The 27,452-nt window shown below is 40.5% G+C and overlaps 3 protein-coding genes across 14 annotated transcripts in view; 1 reads left to right on the forward strand and 2 right to left on the reverse strand.

The window, feature by feature from the left end:
- The window catches only part of KCTD6 (potassium channel tetramerization domain containing 6), a 9,779-nt gene extending 8,791 nt beyond the window's left edge, over window positions 1–988 (reverse strand). Inside the window, exon 1 of one of the 2 annotated variants that reach the window (XM_080606802.1) lies at window positions 872–988. The gene's annotated coding sequence lies outside the window, so the exon portion shown is untranslated. Of the gene's footprint in view, window positions 1–55; window positions 174–871 lie in introns of those variants that run through there. The other variant, XM_080606801.1, reaches the window with a different exon arrangement.
- Window positions 215–5,572, forward strand: PDHB (pyruvate dehydrogenase E1 subunit beta). The gene is made up of 9 exons (XM_080606796.1): window positions 215–443; window positions 565–672; window positions 753–815; window positions 893–928; window positions 1,015–1,300; window positions 2,183–2,293; window positions 2,922–3,013; window positions 3,492–3,633; window positions 3,991–5,572. The coding sequence occupies exons 1-9, from the start codon at window positions 309–311 to the stop codon at window positions 4,134–4,136; spliced, it is 1,119 nt and encodes a 372-aa protein (XP_080462922.1). The 5' UTR covers window positions 215–308; the 3' UTR covers window positions 4,137–5,572.
- The window catches only part of PXK (PX domain containing serine/threonine kinase like), a 37,582-nt gene continuing 15,510 nt past the window's right edge, over window positions 5,381–27,452 (reverse strand). For 3 of the 11 annotated variants that reach the window (XM_080606781.1, XM_080606783.1, XM_080606782.1), the window contains 15 exons: window positions 25,982–26,168; window positions 23,959–24,036; window positions 23,728–23,801; window positions 22,767–22,841; window positions 21,474–21,578; window positions 21,209–21,310; window positions 20,346–20,507; window positions 18,913–19,030; window positions 18,401–18,479; window positions 16,173–16,221; window positions 15,501–15,578; window positions 14,998–15,084; window positions 14,379–14,448; window positions 13,338–13,400; window positions 5,381–6,465 (listed from right to left, as the gene is read on the reverse strand). In XM_080606781.1, coding sequence (XP_080462907.1) covers window positions 6,260–6,465; window positions 13,338–13,400; window positions 14,379–14,448; window positions 14,998–15,084; window positions 15,501–15,578; window positions 16,173–16,221; window positions 18,401–18,479; window positions 18,913–19,030; window positions 20,346–20,507; window positions 21,209–21,310; window positions 21,474–21,578; window positions 22,767–22,841; window positions 23,728–23,801; window positions 23,959–24,036; window positions 25,982–26,168 — 1,533 coding nt within the window. In that variant the 3' untranslated portion in view covers window positions 5,381–6,259. Of the gene's footprint in view, window positions 6,466–9,553; window positions 9,638–9,905; window positions 9,941–13,337; window positions 13,401–13,435; window positions 13,758–14,378; window positions 14,449–14,997; window positions 15,085–15,500; window positions 15,579–16,172; window positions 16,222–18,400; window positions 18,480–18,912; window positions 19,031–20,345; window positions 20,508–21,208; window positions 21,311–21,473; window positions 21,579–22,766; window positions 22,842–23,727; window positions 23,802–23,958; window positions 24,037–25,981; window positions 26,169–27,452 lie in introns of those variants that run through there. The other 8 variants (XM_080606787.1, XM_080606786.1, XM_080606791.1 and 5 more) reach the window with 8 other exon arrangements.

Genomic DNA, 27,452 nt, shown 5'->3' on the forward strand with positions numbered 1-27,452 from the left:
CCCCCCGGTCCCCCCAAAGGCTCCGCGGCGCGGCCCGGCCCCGTCCCGCACTCACGGGCGCAGCTCCCGGCTCCGCGCAGGGCCCGGCGGCGGCGGCGGCGGCGGGGCGGGGGCGGGGGGGAGCGGACCGGGGCGGCGGGAGGGAGGGGGCGTGGCTTCCTCAAGCCCCGCCCCTTTCTCCGCCCCCTCCGGTCGGGTGAGGGCGGGGCGCCGCCTCCCTCCGCCCGGCGTCCCTGCGAGGGGAGGTCTCGCGAGAGCTGGGCGCGGGGCCGCGCTGCTCCCGCCGCCCCGCAGAGGACACGGCCAAGATGGCGGCGGGCCGGGCGCTGCGGCTCCTGGCGCCCCTCGGCTGCCGCCTCCCGCAGCACGGCCCCGCCGCACGGCGCCTGCTGCTGCAGCAGCCCCGCCGCGGCCTCCGCCTCTCCGCCGCCGCCGCCATACAGGTAAGGGGCGGCGTCCTCCCGAGGGGGAGCCCCGGGGAAGGGCTGGGGGGGGGGGGGGGTTGTCCCGGTGCTCCGGGAGCGGTACGAGCGCGGCGCCCCCCCGGTCGGTGCCGCCCCGCAGGTGACGGTGAGGGACGCGCTGAACCAGGCGCTGGACGAGGAGCTGGAGCGGGACGAGCGCGTTTTCCTGCTCGGGGAGGAGGTGGCCCAGTACGACGGTGCCTACAAGGTGAGCGGCCGCCGTTACCGGGCCGGGGCCGGGGGTGGGGGCCCAGCCGCGGGGGCTGACGGCGCTTTGCTGCCCCGCAGATCTCCAGGGGGCTGTGGAAGAAGTACGGGGACAAGAGGATCATCGACACCCCCATATCCGAGGTACGGCTTCGCCCGTTTCACGCCTAGGAGGTCGGCTCAGTGCCCCCCGTGCTTACCCGCCGTTTGTTTCTTTGCAGATGGGCTTCACGGGAATCGCCGTCGGCGCCGCCATGGTCTGTAAACTCACATTCCTTCTTAATTACTCCGTAAAATAAACCGCTTTTTGCTAACTTACCAACCTCTCATCTGACTTCAATAGGCAGGGTTGAGACCGGTGTGCGAGTTCATGACGTTCAACTTCTCCATGCAAGCAATCGATCAGGTCATCAACTCGGCTGCCAAGACGTGCTACATGTCCGCGGGGTCCATCCCCGTGCCCATCGTCTTCCGGGGCCCCAACGGGGCGTCCGCTGGCGTGGCTGCCCAGCACTCGCAGTGCTTCGCGGCGTGGTACGGGCACTGCCCGGGACTCAAAGTTGTTAGTCCTTGGAGCTCAGAAGATGCCAAAGGCCTGCTGAAAGCGGCAATCCGGGATGATAATCCAGGTGAACGCAGATCACGGTGGTATCTAGCAGTCATTCTGCCTCATTTTGAAAAAAAAAATATGTATATATATCTTTTTCAACCTAAAAGCACCTCAGGTCTATTGATGCTGATACTAGTGGTCATTTGGCTTGCTAGCAGTAGCCTCTGATTTTGTGCTGTTGCCACTTCTATCTTTAATATTAGTTTGGTACCAATCTGAAAGCTTAGAAGATGCCTTTATGGACCTATCGTAAAGGAGTTAAAAATGAGGGAGATGAGTCAGGAGGAGTTCCTACATATAGTGTCTGATTATATACACTTTTCAGATGATAAATTCAGAATCTCATTAACCAAAAGCGGGGTAACTTTTGTTTTTATTTCTCACAAGTACGTGTGCAAAATTTAAAACATTTCTGAAACTAGAAATTCTACGGAAATAGTTCTTCGTCATGACCTTTCCCATTTTCTTTGATCTAGTTTGTGGAGCTGAGTGTACAGGCTCAAATTTTACAGTCTACCTTTTTAAAAACAAAGGCTTTGTAAGTCAGTAACCTTTATCAGCATATGCTTCCCAACTCATATTTTGTCAGTTTTTGTTGTTTGTTTTTTAAGGAAGAAACATACAAAGCTCTTTAAATCTTGTGTAAAGACTGTCATGTACCAAAAGCTAGATACCTTATCATGTTTAAGATAAACTTTAGACAGTTTTAAAAATGATTCAGTAGCAATGACTAGACTGTTGATGTTGTTGTTATTATTATTATTGTTTCTGCAAATGTACTGAAGTCTTTGTTGCCTGGACAGAGTTAGTATCTTGAGCCAGTCTGCTGCAATACAGTTCCTCATAAGCACAGTCCTCTTCTTGTAGAAGTACGAGTTAATCCAATTATGTTTTGTTCTAGTTGTGATGCTGGAAAACGAATTGCTGTATGGTGTTCCCTTTGAAATGTCTGAACAGGCACAGTCAAAGGATTTTGTTGTTCCAATTGGAAAAGCCAAAATAGAAAGGGAAGGTAAGCCAAGAACATGGTCTATGTATCTTTACTAAGTGAACTGCCTGGGGACTGTTGTTTGTTTGTTTTTAAAATTCAGCTATTGAGAAAGACTCCTGTCATGGGACGCAGGAAAGTGTTTCAAATATCAATGCTCTTTGTACCACAGTATACTTAATTGTGCTGTTCCCTGTATAAAGAAAAATTACCTGATTCCCTGTATCTCATTTCAAGCAGCACCTTTCTAAAAGATTTGTTCTTTACTACAGGGATAGTGTAGGTCATGTGCAAGGAAACTTTTTTTCTTCACCTTTAGTTTGTTTTTTTTTTTTTTTTTTCAAAAATGAATAAGATCGCTGTAGCATTTCAGCCTCTTTGTTCATAATTTACCACTGAATGATACAAATGCTCAAAAGGGAAAATATAGAAGCTATTAAATATCTGATCTCTGAATTAAAAGATAAAGTTTGTGTCTTCACGTAGTCCTACTACCACTCTCCATGCTAAGCATGGGTGTGGAACACTTAACATTTTAATTAAATGAAAGGGACTTAAATATACAAGAGAATACTAATGCTACCTTGAAAAGAATCTAGGGCTTAGAGAAAAGCTTGAAGTCTTTATTTGCTTTTTTAACACCCTTTTCTAGGAACTCACGTTACATTAGTGTCACACTCAAGACCTGTTGGACACTGTTTGGAAGCAGCTGCTGTACTGGCCAAAGAAGGTGTAGAATGTGAGGTGTGTGGGGTTTCTGTTGCTTCTCCCTTTCCTTGTACTATGACAAAAAGGCAAGCAGTGTCCTTGTTCAGGCTCTGCAAAATGTCAGTTTATAAACTACACGCTTATTATATTTTAAGTGCCTTAGCAGTCAACAAGCCAAGCATGCGTGTTACATGTTTCTGCATTTGATGTTTTCAGCACAAAATTAAGGCAGAACTACTAAAGATGTTCAGATTGGCCTCTCTATATAAGCAGAACAATGATGTTCCCTATCAGCGTGGTTGTATCTATTTATAGCAAGACTCATCTGCCTGACACTTTCCAGGCGCCACCAAAACTGTTCTGCAGAGTCTGTTAGGATAAAGTTAATGAAATTAATAACTTTAGGTCTTATCCTCAAAGTCAGAATAGATCAAAGTGCTAGAGGACAGCGTACCCAAACAGTAGTAAATGACATGCTTAGATCATAGCAAAACTCACTCAGTGCCTTTTTCAGGTGGTAAATCTGCGCACCATTAGACCAATGGATATCGAAACGGTGGAAGCCAGCGTTATAAAGACAAACCACCTTGTAACTGTAGAAGGAGGTTGGCCACAGTTTGGAGTAGGAGCAGAAATCTGTGCCAGGATCATGGAAGGTACTGAGATTTGCAATATGCAAGTTGATCTCATTTCCTTGTCTAAATTCTGATGACTTTGTGATAAAGCCAGATGAAGAGAAACTTAGTCGGAGCTCAAGTGTTGCTGTCTTGCTCTAATGATGTTCATATGGTCAATTCAGCTGGCTTTCTGGTGTAAACCTTACCCTAGGAGCCTGACTGTGAGAAGCAGGATGGCAACTTTTTGTCTAAACCGTAGTGCATGCTGATGAACAAGCAGGAACAGCTATCTCTGGAACTACGGGAAGAAAACTGTTGAAAGTATATTAAGACTTAAACACTGAATTAACAGAAAACCATAGTGTGCAGCAACCTGACACCTGTCTTCTGTTTCAGGATCTGCCTTTAACTACTTGGATGCTCCAGCTGTGCGTGTTACCGGTGCAGACGTTCCTATGCCTTACGCAAAAATTTTAGAAGATAACTGCATACCTCAAGTGAAGGATATAATATTTGCAGTGAAGAAAACTTTGAATATCTGAGTTGTAAATACATGTTTTAAAGTCCTGCTTTAAAAAGCATTAATGGTGTAAGGCAAGTTGTATGCATAACTTTGTTGTATAGCTACATTCTTTTGTACGGTAAAGTACAGTGATCTCCCAGAATATTTATATGGCTACGTGTAACAGGGTTACCTTCTAAGCCACACTTGATATAAGCAACAATGTGGTAATGCTTGTCTGTTAGTCAGCGTGCACTTCTGTACTTCAGCTGTACAGGTGGGTTAGGATCTCTCCATGTATTCAAAATTCATAGGGAAGAAAAAAAACACTTGAATTTCTGCTTGGCTTGTAATTATCAGACTACCTGTGTTTAACTGACTGTGATGGTGGATGAGTGCAAAAAGGTAGTAAAAGGGGAATTTGCCCTGAATTTAGTCCTGGAACGCTGCACAGCTCTCTAGGAGCTATTTGCAAGGCTTATTGATGGTGAAGAATCAAACTGGAGTTGAGCAAAGCCTTGCTTTCAGCAAGTGCAACTATCTGTACAAAGTGGCCTGTGGTATGGGTTAAGAGATAGCTAATGTGCTTAGTTCGAAAAGTATTCTTTCATCACACAGAAAAGCTTCTGCACACAAGCTTAAATAAAGATCCTGATCCTCTTCGGTATGCAAGGGGAAATACTATCTATTTATTCTTTACTAGCTGTCACGTACAGCGATAAAACACTTGCTCATATTTTTTTGCTTTTATGTAGTTTTTTTTTTTAAAACTTGCCAGAGGGACTAACAATGGAATGCTCAAACAATAGTTCTTACATGGGGGGAAAAAAGGTATTTTATTCAGAGTTGGGTAATAAACTATTTATTCAAAAGTAGTAGTTGCACAGATTGTATCTGAAGAGCTGGGAAAGAGTTGTGGTAGCTTTAAACTGCTTAAGCTGCAACCACGTACCGGGGTTTAGCTAAGGGGCTATTCCTGACAGGTAGGTTTTGGTCAGCAGCTCCTGTTACTGTCCTGGTAAGAGCGTAAGCATTGCCTGTAGCAGTCTGCAGCATGGCTTGCTCTCTATAGTCAGGAAAAGCTGCCTTTCCACTGAACTGTTGGAGAGGAGATACTTACCTCTCTTAAGCAGACGGAAGAGCTTAGGTCCTATTTCAGTTACAAGCCAGGAATACCTCTCAGGGTATTTCCTGGTAGCAGAAGTGCTATTAGGCTCTTAGAAGTCTGGCTTGCAAGCAGAATTCTATCAGAATACATCCACCACCACACTGCAGGAGGAATTCCATTAACATTTTAATAAAAATGACTGAATATCACAGGTTACATGAAACTTTGTACAGACATTCTCTGCATAGTAACAAACACTGATGTATCTGAATTTAAAAAATGGATTATCTATAATCCTTTAAAGTGCAATTTAAGGTTTTAGTCAAATCAAAAAGGATCTTTCAATAAAGTTTACGCTGTAAAATTAACTTGAAGTCCCATTTAAGTAAATCATGAATAATATCCCGGTGCCCTATTAACTCCCATTTCAACTGTTTCCTTACTTAAAAAAAGTTTCCTTTAGAGTTGCAGGTAGGATGTCTATTTAAACAAATTTGAGACAGCATTTTTTACTCCACCAACAAATAGGGTGGGAATAAGATTTAATTCTCCAGTTCCCTCACCTGTGCAGTACACTTTAAAGGTTGGTTTGGTGCGTTTTATTTTTTTGGATTACCTAAAACAAAACCTGTTGATTCAATGCAGCAAGAGTTAGATGAGTTACAGTTACATGAATAGTACTGAAAAATCTTACAGCAGACTAAAACTAGATTCCTGTAATTTGAAAAGAAAAGTGGGGAAACAGAACTAGAAAAAAAATGCTTTAATTCACCTGGATCGTGGACGTTCCTATTTTCAAATTTTTATTCAGCTATACAGCCCTGATAGTGTAGCTAGAGAAAAAAGTTCTTAAAACCAAATAAAGAAGGGAGTACTTAGCATGGCAACGCAATCCACAGTGTAGTGCTGCTGCTCAAGGAAAGCTGAAAGAGGGGTAAAACGGAGTTAGTGTGGTTAGCCGCTCTATGCTGGTGAATGTCGCCACGCAGACGGGCCTTGTTCCGAGACAGCACAGGAAGGGGAAGGGGAATTCAATCCTGCTGTAACCGGTAGCCTCAGCTGATCCTGGGAGCACTGTAGTCACACGTCTGTGTTTTCTTCAGAGTTCCTTTCTGAAAGTTTTGAATGGAGCTGAGTAAAGCTCCTCGGCTTGCACTGACGGCGGGCTGAGGGCTCGGCTGCATTGGCACCTCTGTACTTGGAGGAGGAGCTGCTGGTGGCAGGGGCGGCGGTGGCGGTGCTGGGGGTGTTGACGATGCTCCTGTTGAGTTGAGGAGAGAAAATGTCGTTTGAGTATGCCAAGGAGGTCCTGCCGCAGAGTGCTGTGGCTGTGTAGCCAGACTAGGTCAGTCCTGCACTAGTCACATCATCCCTTGAAAGCAAGTGCAGTGTGAAGAACAGAACGGGTGAAAAATGCCAAAGTGATCAAATCCCTCTATCTGCAGGTGAGTCGTCTCACCTGAGACACCTCTGAAAAGAAGCCTGAAGTGCCTCAGTACTCAAGGATGCAAAACATGACTCAAATGTGATCTCGCACTGAGGGAAACAGAGATAATTAACAGGGCTCCCCAGGCTCAGCTTCTATTGTATGTCCCCAGTGAAGCAGTTTGCTCTTTGGGTCACAAACAGTACCAAATACTGGGAGCAAATCTTACTAACTTCATATTTACATGACTAACGTTACACACGTGGACCACACTGCTGTAGTATTTGTGACGATTGGTCAGGTTATATTTATTTTTTAGATGACTAACTGCAGATAGAGGTTTTATGAAAATGTTTTACACTTTCACTGTCAGACCATCCAACCATGGAGAAACAAGCAAATGCTTGTTTCAGAGGCCAAATGAATCACAACAATCTGCCACTCACACCACTTGCCTTCTGCCTGTACCCCCACCTTGCAGTCTGGCCCTTGCTTTTGACCCCAGTCACATCCCTCTCGTGTTGTCTCATCGTGCTTCAAGCTCCGTGGCCTGACAACTTGCAGGGAGAGGGCTGGGAAGCCAGAGACCAGAGCTCTGCATGCAGGCATCTAACCCATCAGTGAGGACCCTGGCAGCTCAGATCCAAGCAGATGGCCTGACTTGCCCCAAGCTGCTCTCCTGAACCCCCTGCTCTTGTGCAACTCAGCTGCTGCACATTACACCGTAATTTCTACACAAGTAATCAAAGATAAACGGCAGGAGTAAGAGCAAAGGCCAGAGGTGACCCTGTGGTGTTCCACAAGACAACCACGTGAAGGTGGCATTTGCAGCACATCCCAAGCTGTATGGGAATGATGGGCCTGTCTTCTCCTATATTCTGGAATGAGGAGGGGCATACGGCTTAAGATTTTAGGATTACTGAATGATGAACTTTAACTCCATTGTCTAGTTCATGAGTTACTCCAAAATATGGCTAGAGAGACAAATGACATCTATAGCCCAACACCTGGTTTTGGTAACTAACCTGCAAAGAGGAATATGCCAGTAAGCCGCAAGAACTATGATACTTTCGGACAAAAGAGCAAACAACCTGAGGCCAGAGAAGAGATTATGGTTTCTGAAGTAGGAATGCTTGCTATGAAGTAAATAAATACCAAGAAGTTAATGGAAATTGTGTGACATGGATTCAAGAAGTACTCAAAAAGATAAAGCTCAGCCGCAGAAAGCAAAAAAAGGTGTCAAGATGCTCTCTGGGCTCTGCTTCCCTCTCAGTTTCTCACTAATGCTTGCTCTCAGACTAACAGGCAATAGTAAAAAAAAGAAGCTGCTGTAATAAAGTAGTTGTATTAGATGAAAGTCATAACTCAAAGCTCCTTCATTTTCAATTTGTACCAGTCTTTAAGAGAGACTTTTACCATATGGTACCAAGCGCAAAATAACGAGTATTTACACAAAGCATTCTATTTTGCCAATGAACATTAATACACGCTACGATTACAGCACTTCAGACTCACAGAAGAAATTCTCATTGGCATGAAAACCCTTCTCTGTGACAAGAAAAGGGAAGTCTATCGGGCTCTTGTTTTCACACTCCTCCCTTTCAGAAGTAATATTCAAGTCTTAGTAGAAATACCAGAGATCAACTGGAACAATTTAACATGCCCGCTGCATGTGGATCAACTACTCTCTTAAGTAATCAGAACATTGCACAATGTTAGCATGAACCGAAATAGCAAATTGCATATTGATGCCTCGAGGTCATCTAAATATCCAAACCTGTGTTTTTACAGTAGCCAAAGATGTAAGTCAATTTGTTTTTAGAAACACTGGAAAATCATCCCCTAGGCTAGTGTCCTGGTTCTCATGTCTCTGTATACAGACTGACAGCATAGCACAGCAAAGCAAAACTTGACAATTTGCCATAGGAAGAACAAGACCAAGAACAGTTAAAGTAATCAATTTCGACGTTGAACACAAAGAACTGGCGTCCCAACGCTAGCATCAAACTTGGGATCAGATTAACAGCTGTGAAAGAGCCAAGAACAGCTCGTCACAAAGGAGATGGCCTTGGTTAAAGGTTGGACCAGATGCTCTTAGAGGTCTTTTCCAACCTAAACGATTCTATGAAAGAGATACAAGAGTTGTAGAGAACAAAGACAAGATTTTTAGCTGGAACAGCAAGATGAGATCAAAGAGGTTACGCAAGTAGTTGTACAAGACACAACAGGGAATGATCATGAGATCAGCGGCAAGGACTCTGTGGAATACAAATAGTAATATATTCAGCAAAAGGTGGTACACATTTGACAAAGGTAAAAAGCCACTATATAGGAATTATTAGGCCAAGTTTCCATGTGTTACCTTCGAATTTTGGTCTGGTTATTTTAGAATTGTGTCATAAAGGAGAGGGAAGTAGAGGGAGAGGCCACCTTTCTTCCTGGAAGTGCATTAAGTTCCTCAGGACTAAATATTCTTGAAATATTTACAACATCACACAGTTGAAAGAAACTCTTATGAGATCTTACACCCTATCTCTGCCTTAAAACACAAAAACACGCAGGTTTTAAGATGGTATCTGACTAGCTATGACCATTACATATTGAACCTGTTAATGAAGAGTGTGATTCTGAAAATCCTTCAAATCCATTCATTTCAATTAGTCACACTGTCCTTCCCTTCTGGACGAGTGGTGCAAAGGAAATCTTAGTTGACTCCAGTGTACTTGCACACAGCTACATCTACTGATAAAATTGTTCTGCCCAACAATGAAGTATTTTCCCATATTTACCAGGAAAAATATTTCAGACAAGTGCTCAATTATCACTAGCCCTTTCCAATACATATGTTGGAAGGAGTTGCCTGCAAACACACATTTACTCATTTACACAGTTATAAGAATAAAACACTCAAACAAGAACTTACCAAGGGTTTTTTTACAGGGACATTTTTGTTAAGAGAGTGTGTTAAAAGGAATAGGAAGTAAATCAGATGCTGTAAACTTGATGCCTGAATTGAAACAAAAACTTAATTATGAATTTAAAGTGACAGTAATTGTGCAAATAGCATTAAAAAATTGCTGAGAATGGGATGCAAACAAAGAAAATCATTTTAGTGATAGTTTTTAAAGATGCTGTATTTCATTAAAATAATCCATAAGAATGTTCCGATCTTTTTCTTCTATTCCCTCCCAATACTAAGCAAGTTTAAGATTTGCATTCAACTTTCCCATACAGAAACAGAGCATCTTTAAAGAGATAAATCAGCATGAGCTTACTTTTCCGAAAATTCACGTTCAAAATGATGCATGCTCTATTGAAGACAGCAGAGAAAGAGAGAGGACACAAGTTAATCATCCAGATCTCGTGTCAAAGTAAGAAAAACAGATAGTGTTAGCTGAAAAGTTAGTACAAAAATCAATACATTCTCATTCACTGAAAAATATGTGGGGATAGCAGATTGATTTTTTTCATATTACATATACAATGCTGTGAATTCTGAACAACGAACCACCATTTTCCAGGCTATAAAGGATTATTACACCTGATGTACAAATGCAACACACATACTTTCAATTGCACATGCTATAATTCAAGCTTTACAGTATTAAAGTGCATTGAGAGATATTTAGCAAGAAATCTGAAGGAATATTAGCCACAGAAGATGAAATTCATTCAGCTCGTGGAACACGTCCTGTCATGTTAACACCTGTATTTACACTTATGCTGCATGGATCAAGCACTCAAGAACAGCGCTTGCTAAAGCATTAAAATGGTCTTATAGACAGCTGAAGAGCAGAAAAGATGCACCATATGGCTCTTCGGGAAACGTATGTTGTACTGAAGGATTCAGAACTACTGGCACAGAAAAAGCTAAAGTACAGTACAACTCTCTCACCTTATTCTCACAGGGAAGCACAGGGCAGCAATACTATTTATTGATATCACTTAGAAGGGGTTGGCCAAAATGGCACCCTCCAAACTTCTATTGTAAGAGAGCTTGCGGGAATGTTATGGGCTTACTGGATTTAGAGAAAACGTAGTGAAGTTTTAAATAACCCATACCACAGTGTTCTGCATCCCTTCTGATCCTAGCCACAAAGAAAAGTAACAGATTTTCAAGGAAGCAAAGTAGACAAAAGAGGGGAAAAAAAATAAATCAAACTTTCAAGAGAGAATGTCAGAAACACAGAAGTTACGTTAGGCTCATTGATCTAAACAATGCATTTCAAAGATGGTAGTTATCCAGGTATCTGTAACAAAACTGGCCCAAGACAACCATTCTAGTTAGCGAGGAACTCCCATGAGAATGCAGGTCTCTACTAGACACCTCTCCCCTCAAAGCAGGTAACATACTCAATCCTACAGCTGCAGTCATCGTAGCTGCACTCATTTTCATTCATAGTATGATCTGCATTGACTAGCTGCGATCATTTTCATCCCTAGTACGTTTTGCATTGACTATACCAAGCACTCCACCACTGCAAGCGAAGTCTCACACTTTGTTCAGAGAAGAAGCACATCTCAAAGTGCAAGAAACCCCCTGAAAGAGGCTCCTTCCCCAGGCCATGGCAGCCTGGAGCCCATTTACCTTTGGTCAGTGTTTCTGGCTCTGTACATACCCACAAACTACATTGAAGGGGGTGGTTACAGGCCACAAGGGCAGAAGCTTCTGTTGGATACACTTTTCCCTATCAGCCTTCTTTTTGGTTTGGCACTATATCAGCAAGATGCTTTAACATGCCATGATACTAACACACCACAACCAAACCAGGAAGACAGACTAAAAGCCTCATTCCCCTTTTGAGGGTCATCTCACCACACTGGTATCCACAAGCAATTTTGGTTTAGAGGTAAATATCCTTAGCAAACCAAAAGAAACAGGAAAAAAAAGAGAGAGAAGCTACAGATGCATGAACTGTCACAAAAAAAAGTCCTACCATGGGGCCAGTGAGTCTTGCAACAGGTCATGAACAGCACAGTTGCACAGAAAAGCTACAAGGACAATGCTGCTGGTGAAAAATCAAACATACTACCTTTCTCTTGGAGCTAGTATCTGAAGTTTCTTCTATAAATTCTACTAACGAAAGCATTCCTGAAATGGTGACACTTGTCTTTACGCCAAATCAAATGCATCGATACCATCAGCCCACTAAAGCACTCCCTGATTTGAATGCAGGTCAGGCACTATGCACCGTGTCAGGCATGGGGCAGATCACTATAAGTCTCCAAGTGCACACTGCCAGCAGGACAACCACCAACACTGTGAAAGGGTGGGAACATCAGAGCCAAGTTTTTGGGCCAAAACACGAGCCGTTTTTAGCCATTTGAGCCATGTCTACACACAAACCTGCACCACATGCTCAAAACTTGAAAGCTTGCAGTCAAGTTCCAACACACTTGAAAGCCAAAATGCAAGTAAAAGGTACTTCTATTTCAGAAAGAAAAATAATGTTTTCTAAATCCCCTTTTGAAGGCATGAGATTGTCTTTTGCGTTTTCAGCTACTTCCTTTTTTAAAGCGTACAGACCTTGAAATAAACCCTCCAGCTAGCAGTCAATGCATCCAGAGAACAGAGCTGTTATTGTGCAACACAATAACTGCAATTAACTTGTTTAGAGTAACTGGAAGAAGTTAGTTCAGAAAACATACACTTCAACGTGCTCTCAACTTGAAGGAGAAGTGACTAATTTGAATTTCAGCACAAATGATTTGAAACTCAAACTCACAAGCTGTAGCATCCTTTGAAAGGCCACCCACAGCAAACAAATTTGATTTCCTCACTTTGGTTAACAAGTTGTACTCTACAGAAAGCTCCTGTGAGTAGGAATTCTATAGCATGAGTTGTCATAACAGACAACGTTACAGACAGCTTCCCTTCCAGATATATATTCCATTAACATCTTTTGCTGTTAATGTTTGCCAGCGCTACTTTTCTAGCCTTTCTGACTGAAACCCGTCAACTGTAGCTCAATATTCAGATTTGCAATCAAACTTTCACAAGTATTTCTATTTCTGGCAATGCCCACTCAAGCAGATTCTGCACCACATCCCACCACCTGTCCTAAACATTAGCAAAACTGTCTGCACAGCTACCTAGCAAATTGGAAGAGGGAACTGGCCAAAAATAAAGTGCTTATTTTTGACCCAAATCAGTTTCTGATTTGTTTCTCTGCATAAGCAGCTCTACTGGTGTTACCAGTGGGCTAGCGCAGATGAGGTTTATGCAGCCTAAGCCACTCAATTTGTCGGACACAAAACCTCTGAAATTACAACACAGCAGTACAGGTGTAAACAGACAATACACAAAAACAAGGGATCAACAAACAATATTTCAGAGTCCCCTGGCCATTAACATCAGAACAAATGTATATTGCAACATGAAAGCCAGAAAATGTCTGGAAGGTAGCAATACTGGTAGGACTAGACTAACAGAGATTTTGAAACAAACACTTATACTCTATGGGTAAATCACACAGGTATACCACAAGAAAAGGTTATTAAACAAAAAGAAACTGCATTAAGAAGTTCTCTATGGCACTCAAAAGAGAGCAAATGCCCACACTCAGGCTGATACAAGATAAATGCCATCTCCTGCGTTCCATCCTTGTAGACCATCATCCCATAATCATCTTTGGAAATAATACAGTTAGGGAGGTTTAAAAAAAAAAAAACAAAGAAAAAGACACTGTAATGACTCTTGAGCTTACCTGCTGTAGAGGGCGGAGTGGGGGATGATGGAGATGTTAATGGGGAACTCGCCCCGGAGCCTGCTAAATAAAACAACAGTCTAGTAACTAAAGCTGTGATATAAAATTCAACACAGTCAGACAAGACAGATTGTTGAAAACAGGCCAACTTTATTGACTGATGATTCAATCCTGCTTCCACTGAAAACTTGGGAAAAATTCCCATTCATACGGATATTGTCATTCCGACCCAATCTGAACAGAGAGGCTTTATGGCACATAGTATCACAGAGAAGGTCCAAACACATTAGAAGCACACTCAACAGTACTCCTCAATGGGAAACCCTTCTTTTCTGTTGCTTAGGCTGTTGGATTTCAGCGTCCAAAGTCTGTTTTCCTTAAGAGTTGTGCCACTGCATGGATGGCACCCCATTTCTCCTTCTAAGAGATGATTTTTAGTCAGTTGCTGTACTCCACAAGTTATTCTGATATCTGACAATTCCACAATAGGCTGCTTTCAGACACATTTTAACCATGCAAGATAAGTCTGTCAAACTTTTCATTAGTACAGACCATTCCTTTTAACTACAGGACCTGTCAAATGCTTTGTTGTTTTAGAAATTGACACCAAAGCAGCAATTGAAAAGATATTTTTTTCATTCATCTTAATACCTTACTACAGAATACAGATCACCCTAGAGTTCCTCTCTGAAGGCTGCATCACTGAATGGCCCAAATAATCAATGGTATTATTATGCCACTCAAATGTCAAACAGATTGAAGAGACTGATTTTTTTTTATTATTTTTTTTTTTGAGGAATGGAGCACAGAAGAGAGGACACACTGTTTTATATTAGGTAGCTGAAAAACTAAAACTGATGGCATTTTTAAGCCCTCAATTTATCTATTATTAAATACCCAGAACAGTGCTATCAGGCTTTGGTAGTCCAATATTACCATGTAAACTGATGGTGACCCTGGATCTTTTAAGCCAAAATATTATAGGAACAACAAAAAAACTGTCACAGCTGTGTAGAAGCAAACTCTTCTCTCTGTAGTTACCTGAGTTATTTGAGTTGCTGTATTTTGCTGAGTGTTCTTCCCCACTTTCATAGGCGGAGCGTTTTGACTTCTTTAAACAAAGCAAAAGAAACAGAAGGTGCAAATGAATAACCTCTTTCCTTGATGAGGACTGAGCTGACACACAGATTTGTAACAGCCATCTGCTGTATCACACAAGGTTTATCAATGCTCAACAGTGCTCTCCCTGAATCCAACATGTGGCAGTAATGTGCTCAAATACCTCCAGGCAAGCAAAAAGGACAACTTCAGTACCCTCTGACAGCAAGGGAAATGCAGAAAACTGACCCACTAAAAAGGATCAGAAACACAGCGTGCTATAGAAGCACAAAAAAAGGCTCCAAGACCTTCACTGGGCAGCAAGCAGCAGCAGCACAGGCTGTTATCTGTGTATTAGGTATTAACTAAGCCTGTTTTCATTAAGTAACCTCCAACAGGTTAAACCAATATACAAGTCAGCTACCATTTAGGAAGAGTTATCACTTCAAATAAGGAAGTAGTACAGAAAAGCACAGAACAGAACACAGCAGCACACCTGTGGTTGTTCATGCCACACATTCAATAACTTTCTGTGTGAGAAACCCATTTAAAGACTGATTACCTTTCTTGCTAAGATCTTCCTTTTCTTTTTTTCTTCTTCAGAACCATGATGAGACTGAGCTCTTGTCAGTCTTCTGTGCTGGTGAATCTTCAGAATTAAGGGAAAACAAAAAAAGACAATGTTAAGATCTCAAATATTCTCAGACAAGGCACATGCTTGGCATGCAAGAAAAAACACTGTAGTCACTTTGCATATTTAGTTTTCTTTTTTCATGTTTAACTCTAATCTTTACTGTTGCTGGTAGAGTATGGAGCCTCACACTGCAGTTAAAATGATCCTTTAACTTAGAAGTCACTGTGAAGCTGTACCACTTAAAACAGTATAATGCCATACATTCATCAGCTGTTCTACAGCTCCTCAACGCTGTATTTTTGGGAAAGCAAATCTGTTGATGAAAACCTTTATTGCTCAAAATCACAGAGTAAAAGCTCACTTTCACCATTTAAATGTGATAAGAGGAAACAATGTCTGTAGGGAATGCAGTAAAGAAATACAGTAGTTACCAATTTCTGTTCTTCTGTTAATCTTTTTTCTATGCATTCTTTGGAAGTTTTCAATGCCTCTTTTAGCTTAGTAGGAACCTAATACAGAATGGGGAAAGAAATCATAGCACAAAATATGATAAACAAAAATACAACTTCACTGCTCAAAACTCAACATGTATCTGACCATGTTGCCCATCTAAAGCCAGGGACAGCTAATTATTTTGGTACTCTGGTCACATCCCCAAAATGCCATAAGGCCGACCACCACGAGACACGCAGCACATGCCTGCTCTGGGGCAGTTCCCCAATGGGGGCAAGAAACAGCTCCCTGAAAGTCCCAGCACTGCAGCTGGCTACAACGTGCCAGTGGTCTAACCTAGCAAAATCAGATTCCACAGCCCTTAGCAATTTGAGCAAAACGAGGCTGCTAAGTAGGACACCATGATTAATCATGTAAATTAGCTCCAATACAAGAGCTACACTTGAATCACTCATGGGTCACACTGTGCCCTCTTCTAAGGGTTGATATAATTTTCTTGGGTATGATTCAGCAAAGGAATCCAAATACCAACAGGAATCACCATAAAGCCAAGTAAAGCCAGCTGTCCTCTACCCTGTTTGTTAATTGATGCATAGCTACCCACAACTTGGTGCTTCCACGAACATCAGCAAATCAACATTCAACTTTACCTTAAACTGTGGTTTCTCAGAGTTTGTTAGCAGGACATCACTGAATAATCTGTGAGTGGGTGAAAAAAAGAGGAAAAAAAAAGGAACATTATTTCCAAGAGATAGGCAGAAACAGAGGGAATGCTACTGGTACTGTTCACCTAACTCCCTCTCTTCTCTTTTCCTTCTCTGTTCTCATCCCTACCTCACTGTTTTGTTCCCCCCCCCCCAACACACAGGCTATGTACCGCTTTTTATTTTCCAAGCCTTGCTTTAAAATTAGCAGCATCTAGCCCTCAGAACAGAGCCACTACTGACAGCAGAAATTAGCAAGACTCTAGGAAGTATTTTGTAAGCTGAAAGAATGGCTGTAATTATCAAAGGCAGACAAGAGCATCCCAAAACAAATGCTTTTTCCTTGTAAGTACATTGATTCCTTAAAAACAGAAGATTGCCAGGGACCTTACTTACATTTCACCTAACAAATCATTGATCTTTTCAGGTGAACTCTTAGCACAACTGTTATTTTAGCATTAACAAGAACCACGTAAAAGATCAATGAGCAAACTTAACATTTCAAAATATCTGCGTTCTTGTCCATACTCTGGCAAAGGTAATTAAAGCAACTATTCTAACAGTTTCACTCTCGCCTCCATCAGCATGAGCACAAATGATTAATACTTTTCCATCCAAAACAAAGACACTAGAGGGCAATGTTAGTCTGAAAATCAACTAGTTAGTCCATTTCAAGGTACTTTGTTCTGGAGAACATACTAGAAAACTATCCCAGAAAGAGATCACCAAGTCTGGCTCACAAATAAGCATTTCAGAGATTTCTGTTGATGTTCACTACGGAAAGTTATCACAGTTCTATACTAGAGAAAACAAAATTAAATATAGAATCGAGATTGTAAGATCAGTAGTCCATGAAAAAAAAATCAGAAATAAATTAAAACAAAGGCTAAAGAAAAAAAAAGCTCACACTTGTTTACAGATAAATTTTCTGCCCCTTTCTGATTACATATCCTTGCAAAATTCAGTAAACTCATAGTTTATTTGGAATAGCTTAACAAATATTTAAGTTATATTCATCACATCACACATTATGAAAAACACTTTTGTAAAGAGTAGGGGTATGAAGGGAATGTAGTACATATCCTACATAGCAGATAGAGCCAGGCATAGATTGTTTGTTCAACATCTTCTAACACTTGGATATTCCTGTATTCAGTTTTCTTACAGTATTTCTCCATACATTCTTCTCTCTACCTCCTGCTTCCTTCAGGAGCAGAGGAATGGAGGAATAGAAGGAATAGAAGGTTGGGACACGACTGCAGGGACCCGTCCCAACCCAGGAAATATGACTCTTGGAGCATACTCTAAACATCCTGCAATCCGTACGCTGTGAGATCAGACCCAGATTTAGATATGGGCAATCTGTCATTTATGAGGTCACGATTCTGGCACCTCATACTAACAAAAAGCAAGCCCACCAGGAACTGTGATTCTGTGCTCAGCACGCTGACGACACGTCGCAGCACAGTGACTGCAGACAACTTCCCTGGTAATGCTGTCTCCTAGCTGCAGGAAGGGTGGCACTGCAGACAGGTATCATCTCCAGCTCCGTCATGCACTGACACTGCTCCCTTGGCTCCATCCTAATCTCACTCTGTATCTGCCTTTACTACTTCACTACATCACTAGGAGGACAGCCTGGAAGGAAATATCTTCTGTTTATGCTTCACTGAATCCCTAAACCAGCCTTGCAAGACACCAGCCAGAACTTCCGCACAACGCTTTGACCCATTCTAAATGTTGCCGCCAAGCAGAGCTAGAGATTTATTTTGCAAAGTCGTAAGTAAACTGATAGCCAAATCTACTGAAGTACATCTGAAAGGGTCCCACGAAAACATTCTTTATTCCAAATGCTTTAAATGATCTGTACATGTTCTTAATCATGCTCGCACTGCTTAATAGCTAGACCATTTGAAACCATAGCGCCATGCTAAGTAAAATGCATTCGTAACAGCTCCAGCACCCCAAGAGACAGAAATTTTAAATGAGCACCTATCATATTCACAAGCAATGGGACTATGAACTCCATCAATTTTAAACCTTCACTTGGGATACACTACACAGCCCTCAGAATGAGGAACAAATCTTTCAGATAAGGAATGAGCAAAAAGATTCTTCCTCCTTATATAATTAAAAATATTACTATGAGCACAGAAAAGTACGTTAACACTTACGGCATCTGTAAGAGCCGTGCAACTGTTGGCATGCCATTCTTCATAGCTTCACAAGTCAGAATGGACTCCAACACAGACACTACCAAAGAAAAAATACGTATGGACACATTTTTGCACTACAGAATAGCAAACAATTTATAATGAAAGCCTGGCACTTCTGTGTTATGCTCCCCCACATATTCCATCAACTAAGCAGTGATGAAGCTTTATGACACATGTTTTTTATTATAGTATTATTGTTACACGTACAAACTTTTCAAGAATGTTAGACATGAGGCCAGGGGATCCAGACATCTAATCACTGCACACAGTTTTATCACTCAGTTAAAAAAACATATTTATATGCTACGTATTTGAGGAAGAACACATTTGCTATTTTTTAAAATTGCTAAATAATAATTTCCGGTTACAGGCTGCAAAATCCTAGTCTCCTATTTCACAACATTTCAGCTTCAGAAAAAGGTAAGGGTAGCCAGGAAGCTGAGACTGACATTGAGTGAATGTATACTAACCAACAAACACGGATGGTGCAGGAGGGAAGCTGTCTACTGGAATCGTATCTGGGGGTCTTCCATATGTCATTTCATACAGTAAGTGCCCAAAGCAATGTACATCAATGCTTTCTAAAGTCTGTAGAGGAACAAAAATAAAAAATAAAAATGAAAAAAACATAACTTGCCAGAACTAATTGGTTTATCCACAACTGGTTTTAAAACATTCGGTAATACATTTGAGAAAAAAGGTGGCCTTGCATGAAAAGAGGAATCATTAAGTTCCTAACCACAGCCTAACCCTGCACAACTTTTACCTCAGACGAAATCTTACCATCTCAAGCAACAGAAGTTACTTCTTTCTTTCAGCAAATGAATGCAAACCAGAGCACATTATAGTCATGTTCCGTAAAAATGCGTAAGGAGCAAATTCATTTCATACACAGCAGATTAGAGAACCGTATGTTGATACAAATCACAGATGAACGCATTTTCCTAGCTACGTCAAACAGCAAAGAATGAGATTCGTGACAAGATGACCAGCTGCCACTTTGCTGTCTTTTTATCTACCTCTCTGTAGAAACACATACCAAACAAAGCTAGGAGAGCCTCTTTCACCCCTCCTTGGGCTTGTACAAGCTGTACATATGTGCTAAGTTCCCAGACAGCATATTTCTGAGGTTTCTGAATCATGTTTATACAGAAGTGGCTTCTCTTACTGGAAGATGCTTAGTGCTTTCATGGAACTAAAAGATTTGGACTAACCATGAACTTCTGATCATTTCTCTTGCTAAACACAGTAAAATTTGTTTTGCAAGGTCAGCAAGCAGCTGTCTCATGATGCTGTATGTAATTTATTACAATAAGCATTGCAAGGCAAGGCGCTAGCTAAAAGACTGTATTGCTACAACAGGGCAAATTAGGTTTAATATTTTGTAGGAAGATAGTATTTTCCTGTATAAACCTGCAGTTAATAGACACCCTTCAAATAAATTTTAAAAAGTATCTTTTAATAGCTTGATGTCTACAAGTGTCTAATCAACTTCCACAGTATCAAAGATAAGGCTGCTTATTACTCCCAGTTAGGAGTTAAATTGTGTTCCTTAAACAGACATTCAAGTGGAAAAACTTGTAGACAATACGGATGTTCCTATGGAATACAGGCCTACTATGAAAGTGGTCTTAAAAACAAGGCTGCAGTTTACTTATATTTGTGCCAGTACGGCTGTCAAGAAAACACTAACTTGCACTCCCCTTCTGCTCACTACAGTCAGCATCTATGGTGTGCTGCAGCAAAACTTCTGTGCAGCCACACTGAAAGCAAAAAAAAAAGGAAAAAAGGTGGTAGGGGATGGTTGAGGGAGACATTTTTCATTCAAGTCAGTTCTCCACAAACACTAGTTGAGGATCAAGGGATGTGTAAGAGTCAGATACATTAATTTTCTGAAACTTACATTAATTTTCCGAAACTGTGAAAAGTATGATCGATAAAATGATGGAAGTCCCAACAAGGAATTTTCTAGATCCAGTAACTTGCACGTGTCCCCATCCAACATTACATTGGCAGAGTGAAGATGGCCATAAGGAAATCCTTTCTCATGTAAGAATTTTAATACCTGAAAAAAAAATCCAAGACAGAAGCACTATCACAAGACACTCTGATGATCTCAAGATCTCAAATGCTCCGATACTAAAGCAGACACATAATAAACAAGGCCTCTAATTTGGAACGCCTGCTCAACTTGATCTTCTATCTGCATCACCTTTGGCCGACTATTCATTCCCATTTCACTGGTAACATTTCTCACAAAACAAACATTTGAAGCTAATACCCAAAGCTGGCTTACGGACACCTCCCAGAGAGACGTGGAAACTAAAAGTCACAATTCTACTAAATATTGTAGTTAAAAAAGTTAAAAAAAAAAAAATCAGTGACAATGATTTTGTGGTCCATATTCCATAAGCTATGAATTACTTCTTTCCCTTTTCCCCCCATGGTATATAAACTACACTACCACCTCTCTCCCACCTCAGCTCCACGTGTAACAGCTGCCTTTTTATTATTCTTTTTTTTGTTTGTTTTTTGTCAGAAGTGGCCTCACACATACATATTTAAATTCAAGTACCAGCAGTTAATCTCAATTTAAATTTAGCTTTGAAGTCTGCTGCCAAGAAAAAAGCTTGCATGCACAAAAGTTTGTCTATTTTTTCTACTTAGTTGGTCTCAAAAAAAAAACCAAAAAACCACACATCAAAACAATCACACATACACCCACCGACACATAAAGGCTGGTAAAGAAAGCAAAAAAAAAATTACCTCTAATATTTGTCTTCCATATGTTTTTATTTGCTGAAGTTCAAGACCTTGAATTTTTTTAGGATTGCAATACTTCTTCAGGAATGGGTCTTTTGGTTTTGCCTTTAAAAGAAGTATACATATCAAATATCATGCCCAGAAAAGCCAGGAATTCTCTTAGTTTGTTTAGCAATACATTGTAAACAGTTTTAGAAAAGACATACTATGGTCATTCCAACAAATATTCTACCATTCGAATTGCGGGAAGAGGGAGAGAAGACATTACCTTATAAATAAGGTCCTTTAGTGTCCCTTTTTCACTGAATGGCCTAATAACCAGTGCTGAAGATTCATTGGCAGTGGCAAAAGTGATTTTGTAAATATAGGGATGCTACCAAAAGAAGAAACTGTAGGTAAGTTTCAGACAACAGACTTTGTAATTAATTTTTGCTTGATTCACAAGAAACACAAGAGCTGTCTGAATTGTATGTTTGAATAATAAATTGGATTCTGCCAGTGACATTTGCTCAAGTTATTCACTCTTAACCTGAAGCAAATGCAAAGAAAACTTCACAAGGACATTGCTCAATATCCACAGAAAATCCATAAAAATCCACTGTCCTCTTTGTTTCAAAAATTAAAAGACAGGCAGTTTAGACAAATGAAGAATCCACCCCCATTAACACTTATTACATGAGCGAGGCTAACAAATTCATTCATGGTTTTATACAACTATGGCACACAAGGAAACACAGCATTAATAATTGTCATAACAGCTCTATGTCTTTAGAAATCATTGTAACGACTTCCTGGAACATTATGAAACTAAATGAGACAGCACATGTTGAAATAAATTACACATGCAACACATACATTAACTGAAATTGCTAGTTACGAAGAGACCCCTGTTCATATCTTATTTTAATATATTGGGTTTGGTCTGGTTTGGGGGTTAAAAAGCCTAATTTTCAGCCTCTTTTGGTACGTGCATCTTCCGAGTTTCAGGACTGCACGTAGAGGTTTACCCATTTAAAACACCATCCTTTTCAGCCAGTCCAGTTTTTCAGACAGACATGTCTACTGGATTTATAAGGTGTCAGTTTTATAATTTGGCATCGCACAGGAGCTTACGCTGTACAGCCTTCATCATGCTTCTAGTAAGACATTGCTGTCCCAAGTTCAAAGAACCAAAAAAATAATGACTCATTCCACTGCCTTGTGCACTGCTGCCCAAGAATATCCCCAGTACACTGGATAGCAACGACACCTAGGCAGCACTACCCTAACTGCCTAAAAGCATTGAGAAGATGAAATAAAAGCCCATGATCTCACAGTACTGTAGCAGAAGAGAAAAATACAATTAGCTACAACTCTGGAACTTCTGTAAAAATCCTGCAGGTTTATTGTTTGCACTGAGAACGTGTTAGCTCATATTGTGTGGGGAATTTAATTACAAGGGTCACACATCTTTAAATGAAAGGAAAATTACAAACTATTTCTAATAGTTTCTGCAAGATCAGCCTTTGCAAGCACTTTTCTGTGTGCTGGCACAATCTAAATGTCTTCAAGGAATACTCACAGAACAGGAAGAAAGAAGTTTCACAGCATACTGTAAGTCTTTGTCAGACAAGTATTTATCAGGGCCTAGATCAGCCTAGAAATAAATAGGGAAAGAAAGGCATCACAATATATGTTGCATTCCATAAAGAAAATATGTTCCATATTCTGCTCTCGCAAATTAAGACAGCTGCTCAAAGGTAAATTTTGAACAGCAAATTATACGCAAAGAAGTAAACTTTAAAAGGCTGAATGAGTAAGGTCGTGCTTTCACAATACAAAGCATCTGACCTTACAGTAAGCAAGTATTATTGCCTGCTTCCTCCTCCATATCTGACCTCTATTACTACCCCTGTATGAACTCTGCCAAACCCAAACTGAGGCACTGTGTAAACTATGAACTAGTAAAGCATAACTCTCACCCTTCTTCCCCTCCACCAAAACCACGTCTCCTTCTATTGCAGGTTTTAGCAACACCCACCCTCCAGTAAAGTCTCACAAACAGCTATGCTGATACAACTAAGAGGGCAACAGGTTTCAACACAGGAGCATAACTGTTTAGTAACAACAAACTATTTGGAGTCCAAAAATGCCTGTGGCAAAGGAACAATTTGTGCGTCTCACCTACTAGCTTGTCAGAACGACTAAACAACCTAGTAAAAATAACCCAATATTGAAAAAGAATCGCCTTGTTACTTTTGGTGAGCTATGTGACACTATGATCGCCAGCTACATACATCATCACAACTGAAAAACAGTAAATGGGGGTGCAGGAGTGGGAACCTGGCACAGAAATTTTCAAATTGGACTTGCCACCAGAGGAAAAAGACAGAATTTTCCACACCACAAAACCAACTAAGGGCTCTCAAGATGCTTTCAAAGCCTGAGCACTTAAATCTGTCACTAACACCAGGCAGTTGATATAAACAAAATAAGGAAAGTTCATTATTAAAGACTAGAGAATACTATAAAAGTATATATACCCAGCTTAACATTAGCCGTTCCTTTGGTTGATTCTTTATCTTCATTAAGAAATATTTCTTACGTATTCGCCAACCTACAAGAAAAGAGTCATCGTCAGGTTGAATTAAAACGTTACTAAATCACATGGCTTACAGGCAGGACAAGGTTTGTAAGCAAAGATAGTACTGTTATCTCAGGACAACCCACTGGAAAAAATAAGACAAGTTTTCACGCATACGTGTTCTTCTTACCTATATCTTTTAACGGCTCCACCACTTCCCACTTTGGCTCTGATCGGAAGAACATTGAAACATGCTGTAAGGCAATTTCTGGAAAAAAGAAATGTTTTTGAGAGACTATTTAATGTGATTTTTACACATATTAGGTAAAGTTCAATGCCAGAAGGATGCCTGCAGGAATTCAGACTCAGTCAGCAAAATCACTTTAAAAGGAAATCAGATAAAAACACAGTTAAAGGGCATTTGCATTTTTAACCTGAGAACTCAAATCCACTGAGAAAACAGAGAAAGCACTGCCTTCAGAAAACACAGCTTAGTGGGTTAGCCTTCTATTTCTACTAGATCTACATTTCCAAGCCTAAATCCAGTGCTCTTATCTAAGACTTTCCACAGCTGGAATACCCTACATTAGATTAAAAAATGTTTTTGCTGTGTCTGTAGAAGTGCTAACTTGTAAGTCTCTTCATGTGCATCTACACCATCGTTTTTAACATGCAAATGCATCATCTTTGTTTCGTTACATGTTATTCTGCCCTTTTCAGTGCAGGCAAAGGTATTTTTCTAGCTATCGTGATCCAACATGCATTTCTGAGAAGGAAAACAAAAAACAAAACAAAAACCTGACACCCTTCTGGTTGCTGAATTCTCCCACAGCTGGGAATACAACTGGTGTATTCATGAAGCGATTTAAGGGGAAATCTCAGTGGGAAGTGGTGACAGCAGGGGCAGAAAGGGAACCATGCCAGCAAGGAGTTTTCTCTGACATGGCTTATCTTGGTTTAGAAACACAGCAAAAAGGTAAGGATGCACCATATCTCTCCGCAGTCTATCCTCTCTCTAAAAATATGCTATGAAAAAGACAGGTAACAGTGCAATAAATATCAGCTCACTGCTCCGAGATTAAAAACAGACAAATTGACGGTGTCTCCAAAGACCATAGGCAACAATTTGATTGCTACTTACTTCTCTGCAACTTGCACAAAAATAATTTTGATGAAAGCATTCAGAATTAACACAGAAATCACAGTATCTCCTACAGGATTTAAATTGTTTGCTCAGCATTAGCCAGACAAACTGCATCCTTAAAGAGTTACTAATAATCTACATCTCCTCCACAGCTTAGCATAAACATCCGGGAAATGTTCTTTGCACTTCGAAGCTGAAGACAGAAAAATGTTACATAAAGAGAGAGCAAAAAGACAAGTGAAAAGGAAGCAGTAAGTTCCTGCTTGAGTAGGCTGGCTGTGCTTTTATGAAAACAAGCTTTGCATTTTGCAAAGAGTCTGTGGTGTGGGTTTCATCACGAAGAGGAAGTTTTTCAGTCTATCATACAAACTCTAACCATTTCTAGTGGATGAAGCCAGACAAATTCAAAGAAGAAACATTTAATAATGAAGAGAACCGATCACTGGGATACTGTTTTAAGAGATTAACTCATTTTCCAATGGGGGGAACATGGCTTAATCAAGCCATGGAAAAAACATTGAACCTATCTCAAACAATCAGTTCTAGGAAGTGGCACAACCCAAAGTGATAGTGGGAGCTAGACAAGATGATCACATTTATTTCCCTTGATCTGAAAAATCTAAGAAACATGACAAATTTAAGCTTTGGTGTTCAGAAGATCAGCTGTTTTAGCAGACTACAGAACTGACAAGCTTACCTCCACCTCACACCCTGGTAAACAAATGACTTCCAACCCCCAGCCCAACCATTTATCACCAATTGGGGAAAAAATAGATTTCGGTTTCATTAGCACCCTCTCCCCAAGTTCAGCTTACATAGGTCCTGACCCTCAACACTCCTCTGTAGAATAATTCAAACATTTAGATTTGACTATCACAGCATCATTCATGCACAGACCTGGAGAAACATTATCATACCCTGCATGTGGTTATACACAAGAGTTTTGATAGCTTGTGTAGTTTTACTTCCCCTGTAATGTGCTTTAGTATAAATCCTTGCTAGCATTCATGGAAGACATGCACACATGCTAAAGAGAAGCTGTAATGCAGTTTTACAATTCCTCACTTACCAGTGTAGTTTACAGAATAGCTGTTTGGGTCCAAAAATTTTTTTACGAGTTCACAGTTAGACAGTATGTGATGGGAAGTAATTACATCGAGATAGGCCTGGAGTCCTTTCTGTCTTTCAGCTATGAATTCACGCTCCATATTTCCAATCAACTTTTTTGGAGGAAGAGGTAGACTTAGAGCTGAGATCTTAAAAAGAGAAGGAAAATTACTAACAGTGCTCTCAAAATGCCGCGGGGATGTAGACTCACAATCCAGAAAATAAAAGACTCTGAACAGTGAGCTAACTACTACATAATTCTTTCTATACCGTGTATATACAAGCTTTTATGGTTTTTAAGGTACTATTATCAGAGAGAGGTAGTCAGACAATAGCCTGCATCTCAGTGTGAAGAGATCCATAAACGGAATGACACTGAAGATGCAAGGAGATAGATTTTTGCTGGTGAGTCATGCATTTAAGATCACTACACAAAGCTTTCAGATACTAAATGGCTCCAGTTCTCAGCCAAATCCTTTGTACAACATACCTTTGCACACATACAGGAGAAGCACACAAAACAACAAAAAAAAACCACCATTTTCTCCTGCAAGATTTATGCTTTATTAAAGAAGTGCAGATTAATATCTTTCCTCTTGCCTCTACTGCTTTTATGGGTAATTTAAAGCCCTTATTATCAGTATTTTAAATTTGTAACTTCAGATATGGTGGAACTTTTCCACTTTCTTTTCTGAATTTGTTGCTATACATTTTTTAAACTGCAGCTATTTCTAGGCTGAAAGATATGTAGCAATCTACTGGCAGATATACAGTAGTTGTTTAATGTTGACGTGTGACCCAAAGCTTCAGATAAAATCTGAGAAATGCTTTAAAATAGGAAAATGAAAAATTATGCAGAAATCCAAAGCTTTATGTAAGTCAGATCAAAGAGATCATCTTTAGAAAACAAAACTAGGCTGCACGCTGTTTATATTCAATTAAATCACATGAATCACCAGAATAAATTTTTTGTGTTGTTAACACATCGTTGTCCTGCAGATCAAAGCATCTGCCCCAGGTATGCTCCATCTCCACAGGTGTTATCTTTAAGAAGGGTGTATTGCAGAAATCAATTCCATTAAATGCAACAACCTCACTTCTAAAGCAAACAGGTCACCAAGGAGAAGACGGGGACTTCTGAGGGTTTGAACAAGCCTCATTTTAACTAGTGGAAAAATGGAAGGATTAGTTCAACGAACTGTGGCGGAGGTAGCAATCCCTCTCCTTTTCTCCTCCTTGAAGACGGGAATTGTTCCCCCCGCCAAACCTTCTGGCTCTGACTACAAATCATAGACTGAAAAAGAGCTGTGGCTACGTCTGACTTACAGAAGATGTTACAAATCATCCTATCCACTGAGCTTTTATTAATGCTCTTTTACACCCAAAGGAAAAACAAAATAATAACCCCCAAAGCAACAGTGCACTACTTACAA

The sequence above is a fragment of the Anser brachyrhynchus genome, assembly GCF_964034855.1.
Source record: "Anser brachyrhynchus genome assembly, chromosome: 10".
Classification (NCBI taxonomy): Eukaryota; Metazoa; Chordata; class Aves; order Anseriformes; family Anatidae; genus Anser; species Anser brachyrhynchus.

Coding starts and splice junctions, on each gene's coding strand:
- PDHB (XM_080606796.1), top strand. CDS start 309: ATGGCGGCGGGCCGGGCGCTGCGGCTCCTGGCGCCCCTCGGCTGCCGC. Junction 929..1,014: donor TCGCCGTCGGCGCCGCCATG/GTCTGTAAACTC, acceptor TGACTTCAATAG/GCAGGGTTGAGACCGGTGTG. Junction 3,014..3,491: donor AAGAAGGTGTAGAATGTGAG/GTGTGTGGGGTT, acceptor TGCCTTTTTCAG/GTGGTAAATCTGCGCACCAT.